The sequence below is a fragment of the Squalius cephalus genome (assembly GCF_949319135.1).
Source record: "Squalius cephalus genome assembly, chromosome: 13".
NCBI lineage: Eukaryota > Metazoa > Chordata > Actinopteri > Cypriniformes > Leuciscidae > Squalius > Squalius cephalus.
Window position 1 is genome coordinate 20,099,864 of NC_137134.1, and position 13,732 is coordinate 20,113,595.

Below are 13,732 nucleotides of genomic sequence, written 5' to 3' on the forward strand. Positions count from 1 at the left end.
GCATGTAAATGTTAAATAAAATTGGACCCAACACTGAACCCTGAGGAACTCCCTGTCGAACAGGCACGGTATCAGATTTGTAATTACCCAAGCTTACAAACTGGGCACGATTCGTTAAATAAGACCGAAACCGCAATTTCAAATTATGAAATGCGTTAGGTGAGAAAGGTGAATAATCATATAAGAATCATAATAAGACTCTCATATAACTAGCCTACTGACTTCTGGGTTCTCCAAACGTGGACGTTTTCCACTAGAAACAAACATTGATGTATTATTTTAATTTAATACTGTGAAGCTGCTTTGATACAATCTGTATTGTGAAAAGCGCTATATAAATAAACTTGACTTGACTTGAAGCATCATCATATGCATCAAACTAGTTCTTTCTTCTTTGTTGTACTATAAATGGCATGGCAGTCGGGTGTAAACACTTTTTTAGGCAACTGGAACCTTTACGTAAAGGGCATAATAAATGTATAGTGGTTATTAAAGTATACCTAACTTAATTGGGTCTCAATCAAATAAAGGGAACTCTGGAAAGTGTCAAGTGTCAACTTGTTTTCTTTTTTTTTCCCTGAAACTTCTCACTTCTGCTTTTGACAACATCAGCGGCCTGAAGTTTTTGTACATGTGGTGAGTCTCTCGGATTCAGAAATAGCCTCTCTGGTCAGCGTTCATGTTTAGGCGATTCTTCAGGCAATGTTTTTTTAGTGTCACGCTTATCACGTTAAGCACAGCGGCAGACCTCGAGTTCCCATCAGTCCATTCTGAGCAAAAAAAACCCCACCTGTGCATTAAGAGTTAAGGTAACAAGCAACGTTTCACCTTTATGCTACTAAGCTTAAATACGATATAACACTGAAGAAATATATGCCAATTTTAAATTACATTCAACATATAGATTGTAAATAAAAAAAATAAAAAATAGATGATCAGTAGGTTATGACAACATATGTTTTCACATTGCTTTAACTCATCAAAATAAGTTAAGGAATTTCTTATTTTTTACAAGTTATAGCCTACAAGATTCAACTCATTTTTTAAAGTCTGTTGATTGTAAGTTGAAATGACAAACATCCAAGTTGAATGTACTTAAAAATTGAATGCAGCAACATTATTTTATGGTGTTTTTGTGCAAAATAATCATTCTTGTCATGCAAATAGGCCCATTTGAGCAAAAATGTTTTTGCATTCTATCAAGTTAATAATCATTTAATAAGAAATACTAGCTTTAGAAAAATAGAAATAAAAAGTCCTTTGTTGCTGATAAAGTTTTTAATGTTTTTTCTAATTACATTGCATTCATATACAGTATGCATTCACACACACACACGCAAGCAAAATTTGGGAAACTTCGACCATATTCTCGATTACCGGTGTTGACAAACAACACTAACTGTTCATATAAATGTTAAGAACTATTAAAATACATAATAAAAAATTATATATATATAAAAAAATGTAATAAAATAAAATAAAATAATTTAAATAATAATAATATTTTTGTCCTAAATTTCGCTCATGCTGATGCACGCATATAGACTTTTATTATTAGTGCTTCACACCTGCTGCATGCACTGGATAACAAAACTTGGATGGCATATATTGGGAAGGAAGCGCGTTGCTTTTCAAAGGACAAATAAGTGTAGGGCGAGTAAGTTGCTGTATGGCTTCTTCTTAGACGAATAAATCCAAATAAAAAGTCCATTGTTGCATGAAATGTGTTTAATCTGGGGATTTAAAGTGGATCACATGCTCTGACTGAACAACAGCGGCACGAGAGCACGCGCATTCCACAGCAGCCTCTCGCGCATCGTTTGTTTTGCGCCTCAAGAAAACAGCGAGAAAGTAGCAAGAAAAAGTGGAAAAACATCATTTTTGATGGACTATCGCGGTTTGTTTGTGAAGTAAATCGGACATTTATCGACTGTCGGACATGACGCATTCCTATAGTCAGCGTTCTCTCGTGGTGCTCGCGTTTTTAGGGATTTTATCCGCAATAATGTCCGTGTTATCCGTCATTTTGATTTGCCAGCTCCAAACGCAACAGGTTGTTCTTAAAGATTCGCCTACTTTCGTGTCGAGTGAGATCACAGCGGTGTTACTGCCCGTTTCTACGGTCCTCTCAGCCTTGTCTCTGACACTCAACTTGAGCTCAGTTGTTGTGTGTTTGCTTCACAGCTATTTCGCTACTGAAATATGCCGAGGAGAACCAGATACACAAAGGTAATGGAGAAACTTACTTGTGTAGTTACTTAATATGCGAGTTACAGAATGTCGAACCAAGCGAGTGACATTTATTTGAAAGAACGATAGTACAAGCTCACTTTTCAAGCAAAACAATGCCCTCCAAAAAGAGTTTGTTTAGGTCTAAAATGACAATAGAGTAATACTCTACACAAAAAAGCATTTGCAAATGAAAATCATTTGTTGTTTTCTAACTTTAGTGGAACATTTCCATAGTACATGTGATGAATCACACCTGAGTGAACTTGAGGTAAATTAATTTACTTCATACATCTACTAAAAATCACATTGAAAGTCATTGAAATTACTCAGGAAAGCGAAGTTAGTTCAACTTATTTTTGGATCAAGTGTCCAAACACTTTTGGGCCATTGTATATCAAACATAATTGCCATTTACTGGACCTTTGTATTTCACATTGAGCTCCAGAACCTTTTTCCAAGAAATAGCCTAAACCAGGTTTGAACATTTTAAATGACTTCTAATTCAAAGTATAGAGCAGCATGAATGGTTGCTTTATGTATTCTAGCAAGTCACTGATATCTGTCTATTTGTTTTGCAAATTGAGGCCCTGCTACTAGTCCACACAACTAGAAGTGATCTATTTTGTTTTTTGCTTGTATTCCAAGGGCCGACTGGTTTTTATCGGATAGCAGGGCTGTCCGGCATGTGAACATTGGGCTGTTTTGCCTTGGAGTTTCAGTTTACTTAGCTGGTAAGTGGACATGAAAAACCACAGGAAAGTCAGACATGAGTTATACTAAAAACTTTAATTATTAGATTCAGAATACATGCATTTACAGAACTTAGTTAGAACAAGTAGAATTATAGTGCAAAACATCCCCCAAAGCAGCTTATAAATATACGCCGATCCTTACATCTTTTATACAAAAAGATGTCTTCTTTTTTGTCTCTTTAGTATGGAAGCCCATTTCCACCTAAGAGTAAATAAAATAGTGGTAACTGCGATTTTATATATTCCAATTGTGACTTATGTCACAATGTGGCATTAAATCTCATAAAACTGTGATATTTTCTTCACAGTTGCAACTTTTTATATTTCCCAACTGTGACTTTACATCTCACAATGTGACTTTTTTGTTTTTTATCTCAGAGGTGTAAATGGCCTTTCATACTTTAGAGTAGCAATCATCCTCAATATGACCTGGTGGCACCAACTGAATATGGCATATGGTTTCATCCAGTTCTTCATCAGTGATCAAGTTTATATCCCAGAGCTGTGCTTTTCTCCTCCATCCTTTAGCATGCCAGAATCCAAAGCTCTTTTCCTGTGAAGCAAAAGCAATACATTAGTGTATATTCATCATTCAGAAGTCATAGTATGGAGTTATTTGACATTAATATTTCTTTTTTCTCTTTCTTCACAGCCATGTCTATTTACATGATATTGGTGTTTGAGGTCGAGAGCGGCATAGCCAGCGTGTGTGTGCTCTCCTCTGGTGTTCTCGTTCTGCTACTTATCGTTATTCACTCCCTAATACGTGCCGCACATACAGCCAAATCCTTCCGCAGTGAACATACCCACACCATGTACCACAACTACCCCGAAAACAGCCCAGGAATCCGTACTTCGAACCTAAGCATTACGGAAAAGCCAATGAGGCAACACAGCTTAGCCAACCTGCATAGACATTACATCAACCCCGCTCACATCGATCCTAAATCGCTGTACTCGCCATCCAACGGGCCTCACGTTCACTCTAGCGATAAGGACGGCTACAGCGGCGGTGGGAGTGGACAGACACACCGGACCTTTTCAACAGAGTCTGGCCTGTTTCACACTCAGACAAAACCCTGGAACGGCGTCAACAGCGAGATGAGATCTGTAATAGCTCGCAAAGCCACGGTCAAGGATTCAACTTTAGTATGAATAGTATCACATCTACTTTTGTGTCAAGATGTGCACTATATATATAGTGTCTATACATTATTGTCTTAGAAAGCGGCCAAAATATTTATGTGACATTTAAAGCAAAATATGCAAAAAAACGGCTATATTTTTTGTGCACCTAATATCACCTTACACGTGTTCGAAATCACGCTAACAGATTTTAAAATAATATTGTGAAATTACTACTGAAATACTTGAGAATTTGTGAAGCTGTAATTGAATAATGAATGTTTTCTTTTACTTTCGCTTAAAATAAAATTGTTTATTCAATGCGCTACAGTAAACATGATTTGCTATAGAAAAATACAACAAAAAAAATTAAGATGCAATGACAAATTACATACACCAGCCGATTTGAATTGGTATTTAAAATGTGTCATAATAAATTTGAAATACAATGAAAATGTGTCTGATCTTTTAACAATTTTGTATATAAACCACCAAATTACTACTAACACTGATGTAGAAAGACACAAAAATGAAGCAACTAACCTTGGAGAAAGATTTCCATGAGTCAAGGTGGTGTGACCGAAGTGTGTGTGGGTGTATCGTTTGGATTAATATCAGGTTTCACATCACTGAAGCCACATGCATGTTTAAAAACAGAAAAAGTGAGCAACTTAAAAGTGAAGCAATCAAGCAAAGAAAAATGAAAGCATGAAAATGTTACATTTACATTTAACAAGTGATGTATAAAACTACAAAAAACAAAGGGAAAAGAATAATAGTGAATGCATTGAATTGCAATGGGTTGAAATGGATAGTGACTACAACCTCCGTCCCTGCGAGCTGCTCATCTGTTCCTTCAGTGAAATGGCTTGGCGCAGAAGACCATCTATGTTCTTGAAATAGAGGCTACTGTTTGTCATGCTTTTAACCGCACTGAAAGAAAAACAGCCATTAAGTATGTACATGAATAATCAATTTGTCGGTTTATGTAATGGAAATCTTACCTGCATGCATATTCAACAGTGTAGATTGCTCCCTGACTCTGCTCCTCCCAGCTCTGCATGTCTGTCTACAAATTCATAATTCATTACAACACTAAAGACAGCTTAGGACGTACATGTGTTAAAGGTAACTGGCAGACAAAAAAAAAAAAAAAAAATTATTTATTTTATACATTTTATTTATAATATACGTTTCTCATACCCAAAGCTCTACAAGTATAAATACTTTGTAACAACAATTTGTAAGTAATCTACCGAGCAGTGGATTTGAATGGCTGAACAATATCAATGAAACGCACCTTGTGTTGCACGAGCTCTGGTAGGGATCTCCTGACGTGCTCCTGTAACCTATAAAGCGCTATAGACGGTTCATTGGCCAACACATACATACTCTCTGTGAATTTATCAGTCACTGTAGAAGAAATAAAGAAAACAAGGCATCAGCATCTCTTCAATAGGTTCATAACAAATCAGACTATTGACGACAAACACATAAAAGGCGTCTAATACGCTCTGTTATGTAAATTAAAAGTTACGAAACATGAATCAACATGCACACGGATACCTCTTTTTACTTTTAATTGCATTTCTTGATCCTCCATTTTTATTATCAATGTATGATATGAATTTCCTTCTGTGTTATCAATGCGCCGATTGTGCTCCCAAAACATCATCCGTAGTAACACCAGCCCAATAACGAGTTCCTAGCCACTAGTTCGAATCTTCTGAATTGACTCACCAAAGAGATTCATTCACTGAATCGTTTAGTTGCCCTTTCTGCAGATTACAACATTTTAACGCTTCGTTAAAAATGCCGAGTCGTTCGTGACTGAAATAAGTCTTATTGTAGTAGTTTTTCAACCAAGCATCATAAGCGTTCCCCCACAAAATACAAAAAGAAGATTTGTTTTATTTCTGTGCAGCTGCTGGGCTGACTATTATAAGCTCTTGAAAAAGACAAGCAAGCAAGCAAACATATGTTTCAATAATGTTCTTAAGCTATTTTAATAGTGGGTTATTATAAGTCACTGTACACATCCATAATCATTCCAGCCTAATAACGAATAAGCTCAGAATCAAAACTCCTACGCAGTGAAAGGGGCGTATTGATTCCATTGATCCAACCAATGAAATGCTTTTCCCCAGCCCGCACTCGACTGCTATTGGCTCCAGCTGTCGTCAGTCTTTGAGGGCAGGAAAGCAAGTCACGCGCTTAAAAGAGTCAGTGAATGAAAGTGAACTAGAACGATTCGTTCAAAACCACAGAATCGTTCACGAAAACCACTTCCAGCTCCAATTGTTTAGAAGGATGCGATTAAGTTTGCAGCCAAAAAGTACAATATATATGATCAGAAAAGTACTTAATACGATGTGATTCATTAGTGTGCGGTCTGTGTTGAGCTCAATGCACATGCAAGTCTCCTATTTCAGTTTCACTTTTGCAAACGAATCAGGAAACAAAAGCAGCATATGTGATCTTACAAGCCTGTGAAGTTTAAGATCAGAGTATTTGCTCATAAAGTGTAAGGAATCGAAGGTAAGATACTCCCAAAACACATTTTAGTATTTCATATTAGTATTAAAAAATATAGGCTTACTTTCATAGTAATTTGTGCTAACATTGCTTATTTTCTAAATTGCGTACATTTAAAGCAGGTGTAATGATCAGTGATTATGGAAAACAGACTTGACGAGAACCACTCGACCACTCTGACGAATAAACAGCGTGGGAATGAGGTCACAGTCCGACCGGCCACTTTAGATAGTGAGTCTTTCACCTCCTTCCAAATGCACGACATGCAGCCTTTTTGAACATAATTGTGAGTTTTAATTATGCCTTGTAGACCTCTCAATTCATCAGCTGGCAGCCCATGGAGAGATTTCACAACTGGAGATACATTTATCCAAAGGTACCCATAAATAAACAACATATAGGTATCCAACGCTTGCTGAAATAATTAAACAACATGTATGGGTAATCTTGCAGACAGCTCTCTGCTTAACCGTCAAGATGAGCGAGGTTTCACACCCCTAATGTGGGCTGCTGCATTTGGAGAGATAATGGTGGTAGAGTTCCTCCTTCAGAAGGTGAGAAAGACACTTTTTTTTAGCCACTGCGACAATATATTATCATATGATATTATATTACATTAGGGAGCAGATCCGAGAACACTAGCTCGGGAACGAGAAAGTGCCCTGTCTTTGGCCAGCGCAGGAGGATTTGCAGATATTGTTAATATTCTCCTACAACATGACATTGAGATTGATTCCTATGACTGGGTATGAGCAATTTAATATTTTTTACATTTTACACAAATATTAATTACTGTAGAAAATGTACACCTCATAATCATGCTTTCAATTTCAAACACAGAATGGTGGGACCCCTCTTCTCTATGCAGTTCGTGGTAATCACATTAAATGTGTTGAAGCTCTCCTAAGTAAGTCTTTTCAAAATATTCACACATTTTGTTTTATTATTTGTGATGACTAACTGAAGCAAGTTTGTGTTTAGGATGTGGGGCAGATATCACGTTCGAGGCAGACTCTGGATACAGTCCTGTTGCCCTTGCTGTTGCATTGGGCCATAAAAAAGGCAAGTAATTCCTTACAGTATACTGTTATGCAAATAATCCATCTTATTTTATTAATTAATAACTGACTATTCTACCAACTCATTTGCAGTGCAAAAATTTCTTGAAGATCACATTTTGAAGCTGTTTCGGGGACCAGTTTCGGTGTCGGAGAACACATGAAGCAAAGGACTGCTCTTTGAAGACTTTACAATAATCCTGCATAGCTTTATTTTGACATGAAATAAAGAATCTGTTTTTCTACTTTTTTAATTAAAAAACACTTTTACAAACATGCAGTTCATGAGTGTTGACCTCAAAAGGCACGTGAATAATCTGTAGAAATGAGATGTGATCAAAAGTAACATCAGTTGATGCTTTCCCTGTGAGTAGGTGGGAATAAACTCCACATCCAGGGGGGAAAGCTGGTTGGCATTCCCGCCTCTTCATAATTCCTCTGTCCTTTTCTCAAAACATTACAAAACCTTTTCCCCCAGGATATCCAATGTGTAAACAATTATTCTTCCAAAAAAGTCAGCACTGTTTTCAAACACTATTTTCAGCCTATGCACTAAAGGGGCATCTTGAATGGGAAAACTGTGGGTGAAGAATCAAGGATTTGATAAGCTTGGGATAAAATGAAGACACGGGCAATTTGGCCATTGGCCCGGAATGGAGAGAAAACAAAAGGTGTAGAAGGCACCGGAAATGTCCACTAATTCTGGTGGAGTTTAAATGATAGTCAATCTGAGAAAATATGGTGGTTAAATGCATTTATAAGTGGAAGCAAAAAAATGGAAGGTGCTGAAGGATATTTGTAGACAGTTGTTGTCCTCTGGATAGAAGTCTAAAATATGTTCGAGGTCCTCTTCTTTGGCAGAACCTGTAGAAGAGAAAGCATTTAATGGCTCTTACTGATATGAACAACTGTATTAGACCTATTTAGTATACTCGTAATAGAGCACAACAGTGACACTTTAAGTGATGTAGGTTTCTTCGTAGGCGTTTAACAAAAACGTCAGTACTGTGACAAATTTTACTTCCATAATCTTGCACATTCAGGGTGAGAATATTTAAGAATAATTACCAATAAAATACAGTACGTGACTTTTTGAAATGCAAGCAAAAATCACAAGCAAGAGTGCTATGTTTCCGAAAATTGTTTTTCATATATATATGGTATTATAAAGTAATGTTTTTTTTCCATGTGAATGTAGCTAAGTTTATCAAGGAATCAGCTAAATGAAAGATTCAATGACTCGCACATTTAGGCTATCACTTGTTACTAGACTGAAACAGCATTTTTGAACGAATCAGTACAACTGGTCACCCACATCACAAACAAAAACGATCCAATCAATTTTCTCGCTAAATTTTCTCTTGTTTTTTTCATTTATTTATTATTATTAATTGCAAAATATGATTACGACAAAATGATACAAACAGTACATTTTCAACGAAAAACTGATAAGGCTCAACACAGAAACATAAAATCCAAGACAGTGACAGACCAAGGACACATTTTTTCTCGTCCGAGAAGCCATTTTACTCGGATATACGTCACAATAGGGAAGAAAAGACGATCGTTTCCGTTTCATTAACATGTAGTACATTTTCGATTATACAAAATAAAACAAAAATAGCACATAAAATACAAAATAAGTTCATAAAAATATATTTGCAAAACTCTGTTGGACTTTGGTAGTTATAAACACTATTCTTCAAAACAACGTCAATCACAGGAAACTGCATAGTATGGGCTAAGTACCATTGCTTAACCTCGGAGCTTATGGTAGTGTTACCACTAAAAGCTGTTGTTTGTGTTGACTGACCTTTTAATTTACAGGATTTTCCTGAAAACCCTCCTTGGAACTGCAGTATGAGCTCTGATACTTTCACAGGCTGTGGAAACTCGAAGGCAACCCACTGAGATTCACCCTATTAAAAACAAAAACGGGTTAAAAGGATGAGACAACCACACTTGTTAAGCAACACGAAACGTCGCATCATCTCGGCAAGATCACCTGGTCAGAATTCCAGCACGTCTCCTCATTGGAATCAAACATGAACTTCTTTCCGAACTGTTTGACATCTCTGTTTAGCACAGAACTCACCCTGTGTGACAGAAACCTCATTTACATCGTTCCTACTGCGTTATGCGTATGTGTTTTACAAAAAATACACAGACCTAGTTAATATCAAACACCCACGTTTTTACCTGCTTTGTGTGTTGTTGCAAATCAATGACTCTGCCATCTTCAAATCGACCTTTCAACTGTGGGCAAAAGAGAAGACACACATGCGCAATTTCACGACAGTGAGGGCAGTGTGTAATTCACTTCTCTACCGTTAGATGTCAGTGTCGCTCCTCAAATTGATAGCCACGGAGAGTCATATTTTTGGCCTCAACTCTGCTTGAACAATCCAGGACTGGATGTAAATACTGTGCATCTTACCAAACTCGATATTATTTTTGTGCAGAATCATTTGTTAAGTCAGAAGCAGCCAGTTAGGCAGATTCCAACATGGACAGGTTGGCTTGGAAATTATGAGCAAAGCAAGGTAATTTATAATATGAGTTAGCCTACATTCAATTCAGATTGCATATAGTTGAGTTTATGCAGTTCAGGGTAATATCAATTAATTTCAGTTTTTAATCTTTAAGGACAGCTTTTGAATGTCTGTGAAATCTGGAATCTGAAGCAAAACCACATTAGAACCACTAAGATAATTTTAGACTTGTTTATTAATATTTTTTGAGGCGACACACGTCCTGTGTATTTTTGAGTGTGACTTGACAGAGCACCACATTTCATGTCACAATCTTCTCTCTTGTCTTATTTGCATCAGTTACAGCTTTAATCTAAAACTGTGTTAGGCTATTTTTGGAATAAATGCTGTACAGAGAAGCAGAGAAAGAGAGGGATTTGACAAGATTATAAGTAAACTTTCCAGCTTCAGTTTGTTTTATTACAATCTATGGGCCGATTAAACAGATGAGAGGGCGAACACTTTAAAACCTCAAGATCACAATCAATTTTCAGCCTGATTTTGAACAAAACCACACTTAACTGCACTTAATACAAGCAACAATTGAACTCTGGAATTCTTAGACAATACAAATCTTTGCTTACAGTAGGCCTATGTTATACAATATCTGTAAAATGGCTGCTATTATGATACCTAAATGACCCTTTGCTAAGCTCCGCTTTAGTTACTGACCAATCCTGACTTAGCAACTGTTGCCATGCGCCATGTTATAGACAAGCTTTTTCTCTTTTCCAGTTTATGTTAATGGGCAATCTGTGTGTTTAGACCATTTTAAGTTGAATTTTACAGAAATTCCCACCCCCTGTAAATGAATCTGTGCTTCACCCTCATTTCCAAATTAATATCCTACATTTGTTTCAAGGAAAATTAATGATAACAATTGAATTTAATTCAGGTCAAAGTAGAGGCCAGAGTAGCTAAAGAGCTCACAGTACAGTCAAATGATTGAATTATATTGTATTATTATATATTTTTGAGTTCTGCTAACTTATTAGGGTATACAGTGTAGTAAATGCATTGTATAAATGTTCTTTTTAACTTAAAGTCGTCACTTGTAATCACGTTCATGTTTAGCGTCTCTCTTTTCAATCAACTGCCTTGATTCTGATTTGCAGTCTCTGCAGTTTTGAATCATGTTACTGCTTCATTTAACAATTTCTTTCAAGACAAAATGGCAAATTAAATGCTTGCAATGTCACACTTCATTCCAGCTCACGTACGAGTAATATCCATTCAATTTTTACTATGAGCACACAAGGAACTCTAATTCTTTCTAATGGGATTTTTTTTAAATCTTGTCTTGAGTTAGCAGTGTAGCTAAGTGTTTTGTGCGTGTGTGTGTGTGTGTACAGGTCATTAGTGATGGACGCTTACGAAACACCCTTTGTGAAGCTTTTGTTTCAAACCAGTGATTTGGAGCATGCATTGAGTCAAGGTATTTCAGTAAATGAGGCTTTGTTACATCATAACTATTTTGAAATTTGTCGAAATTTCAATGGGTTGAAGATTGAACCCATAAACCCATGTCTGTATGTTTTTTACCTGATCTCAGAATCAAATGTATAAATTTGTAGACATTTAATGACACATTTGTATGATAAAAAGGAAGAGTTGTAGTTAAAAGTCTCTGATTGGTCAGATTAGCCAAGTTCTCCATAAAATTAACAAATCAAGCTCTACAACAAGAAACTTCATATTTAATAGTATTAGATCATGTTATTGCATTTAATAGATCACACCTTCAATAAAACATTTGAAATTGGTTTGTAAAAGGCACTTCTTTGAAAATCAACAGAAACCAAAAAATGATTTGGGGTTTCAAACACTGGATTGGTCAGTAAAACATTTAAGGCGGGGCTTAGTTCTGTTTGATAATATTGCATTAAATTACAGCCATTTTACAGTGAAATTCAATTGGTGCAATATGTTAAGCATGAAGAAGCCATAAAATCTGTTATACTGCTGTTGATTTTCAATCATGGTTCTGAGTTGAAATCACCACTCAAAGAATGATATATGGATGGCATTTTCTTTTTGCATGCCGTAGGTTGAAACGATATTCACAGCCAATCAATTATTCCGAATGCCATTTGATGTCCCATAAGGCACTCTGTGCTTTAATAAGCTGAAAATGGCTCCAAATAGAAGACACATCTGTTTGCTCTGGAGCAATTAGCGATATGTCTGAGCCGTTCCATGGTTTTTGGCAAGTCTCGTATACTTGTCCCCGGCACCAGAATTTTCAGCTTCAATATTAGCTCGACTCATAATTAAACCCTTTAGGAGCGAAGCATTTGCACAATATGCTCGGCCGCTTCCGTTAGAAAGTGCAGTAGCTCGTGCTTTATTCTCTTACAACTGCAAGCAAAAGAGTTTGATTATTGTCTCTTTTCCAGTACATTGTCTTAGAGAGGCTGGCAGTCATTATTCACGGTGAACATGTGTGCTACTGCCAGCACTAAATTAGAAGAAAGATGGATGGACGCAGAAAAGAAGATTGATGACAAGGAAATATTCAGTATGTGCTCTAATCACTGTTTGTTAAATAGAAAGCTTTCAGTTGCTAATGGATGGTTTAGTCTTTGTAATGGTGATGTTATAGGGAAATCAGCTTTGAAATGTGCTTGTCAACTTTAGGTATTTGCCTAGGCGCATATTTGCCATAATTCAAATGGTGAAAGCTGTTTTCTTCCCATTGGATAGAAAAATCTCAAGCCAGATCTTGTTAACACAAGCAATGCGATTAATTGGAGGAATTTTAAAAAGAAGATTCTGCCAATTAACAGCATTTGCAGCAAAATGCTGATTACTACAAACAAAATTATTACGATTTGTCCCTAGTTTTCTTTATAAAAAGCAAAAATCAAAGTTACGGTAAGGCATGCGATTTTTGTAGCATTCAAAAGAAGAAATATGAAGCTTATACTTTTTAAACAGACACTTGCCTCTGTTAAAATGTGTATTATTTGAGCCGTAAAGTGGTTCAAATCATAATTTGTACAGTTGTTTCAGGGTTTATGGTGTTTTGACGGCTACAAAGTTGTAAAATTGGCTATAACTTTACACAAGTGTTTTTCCCCCTTCCAAAATCACTCATATACTGTTTTCGTTTTGTGGCTGTACAATTGAAACGCTGAGTATTTTAATGTTAACGGATTGCCACGGTCACTTTCATTGTAAGTGCCGCACTGTAACTCAATTTTTTGCGTTTCTTTTAAGAAATTGGTTAATTTAAGTTGAAATGAATTGATTCAGTATTATGCCTCAAATCATGAGATTCACTTTTGCTCAACCCGTAATATTTCTTGAAGTCACCTGTTTCTCAGATTTTGATGTCACATGTGTTATAGATTACTACTGGAGCAATGTCAGCTTCATCTCTGTAGAATAACTGCAGGGCTTATATCACCTTTCGGCAAATGAGAGACCTCAGCAGCACTGTCCTGTTGTCAAGCCATTGCACTTTGTCATGGTACATTGTGAACAGAGCAGTAAATCC

At 36.4% G+C, this 13,732-nt stretch overlaps 4 protein-coding genes across 5 annotated transcripts; 2 read left to right on the plus strand and 2 right to left on the minus strand.

The window, feature by feature from the left end:
- The first annotated feature begins 1,570 nt into the window (after positions 1-1,570).
- tmem221 (transmembrane protein 221) lies at positions 1,571-4,560 on the plus strand. Its single transcript, XM_079889538.1, has 3 exons — positions 1,571-2,229; positions 2,878-2,963; positions 3,637-4,560. Exons 1-3 carry the CDS (start codon positions 1,940-1,942, stop codon positions 4,137-4,139), a joined length of 879 nt encoding a protein of 292 aa, XP_079745664.1. The 5' UTR covers positions 1,571-1,939; the 3' UTR covers positions 4,140-4,560.
- Positions 3,000-5,803, minus strand: borcs8 (BLOC-1 related complex subunit 8). 2 transcript variants are annotated; one of them, XM_079889539.1, is made up of 6 exons: positions 5,676-5,797; positions 5,410-5,522; positions 5,114-5,178; positions 4,935-5,042; positions 4,653-4,738; positions 3,000-3,537 (listed from the first exon to the last, which is right to left on the minus strand). In XM_079889539.1, the coding sequence occupies exons 1-5, from the start codon at positions 5,782-5,784 to the stop codon at positions 4,675-4,677; spliced, it is 459 nt and encodes a 152-aa protein (XP_079745665.1). In that variant the 5' UTR covers positions 5,785-5,797; the 3' UTR covers positions 3,000-3,537; positions 4,653-4,674. The 2 variants fall into 2 exon arrangements, with proteins under 2 accessions (XP_079745665.1, XP_079745666.1); XM_079889540.1 differs by lacking the exon at positions 4,653-4,738 and having other exon boundaries at positions 5,676-5,803.
- A 501-nt stretch (positions 5,804-6,304) lies between these two features.
- On the plus strand, positions 6,305-7,974 carry rfxank (regulatory factor X-associated ankyrin-containing protein). The gene is made up of 8 exons (XM_079889604.1): positions 6,305-6,647; positions 6,764-6,875; positions 6,955-7,020; positions 7,098-7,198; positions 7,265-7,390; positions 7,485-7,551; positions 7,626-7,706; positions 7,796-7,974. The coding sequence occupies exons 2-8, from the start codon at positions 6,785-6,787 to the stop codon at positions 7,864-7,866; spliced, it is 603 nt and encodes a 200-aa protein (XP_079745730.1). The 5' UTR covers positions 6,305-6,647; positions 6,764-6,784; the 3' UTR covers positions 7,867-7,974.
- Positions 7,975-8,159: 185 nt separating this feature from the next.
- On the minus strand, positions 8,160-10,019 carry nr2c2ap (nuclear receptor 2C2-associated protein; the record flags this gene model as incomplete). Its single annotated transcript, XM_079889605.1, has 5 exons — positions 9,902-10,019; positions 9,708-9,798; positions 9,516-9,621; positions 8,498-8,566; positions 8,160-8,281 (listed from the first exon to the last, which is right to left on the minus strand). Exons 1-5 carry the CDS (start codon positions 9,937-9,939, stop codon positions 8,160-8,162), a joined length of 426 nt encoding a protein of 141 aa, XP_079745731.1. The 5' UTR covers positions 9,940-10,019.
- Between the last annotated feature and the right edge of the window lie 3,713 nt (positions 10,020-13,732).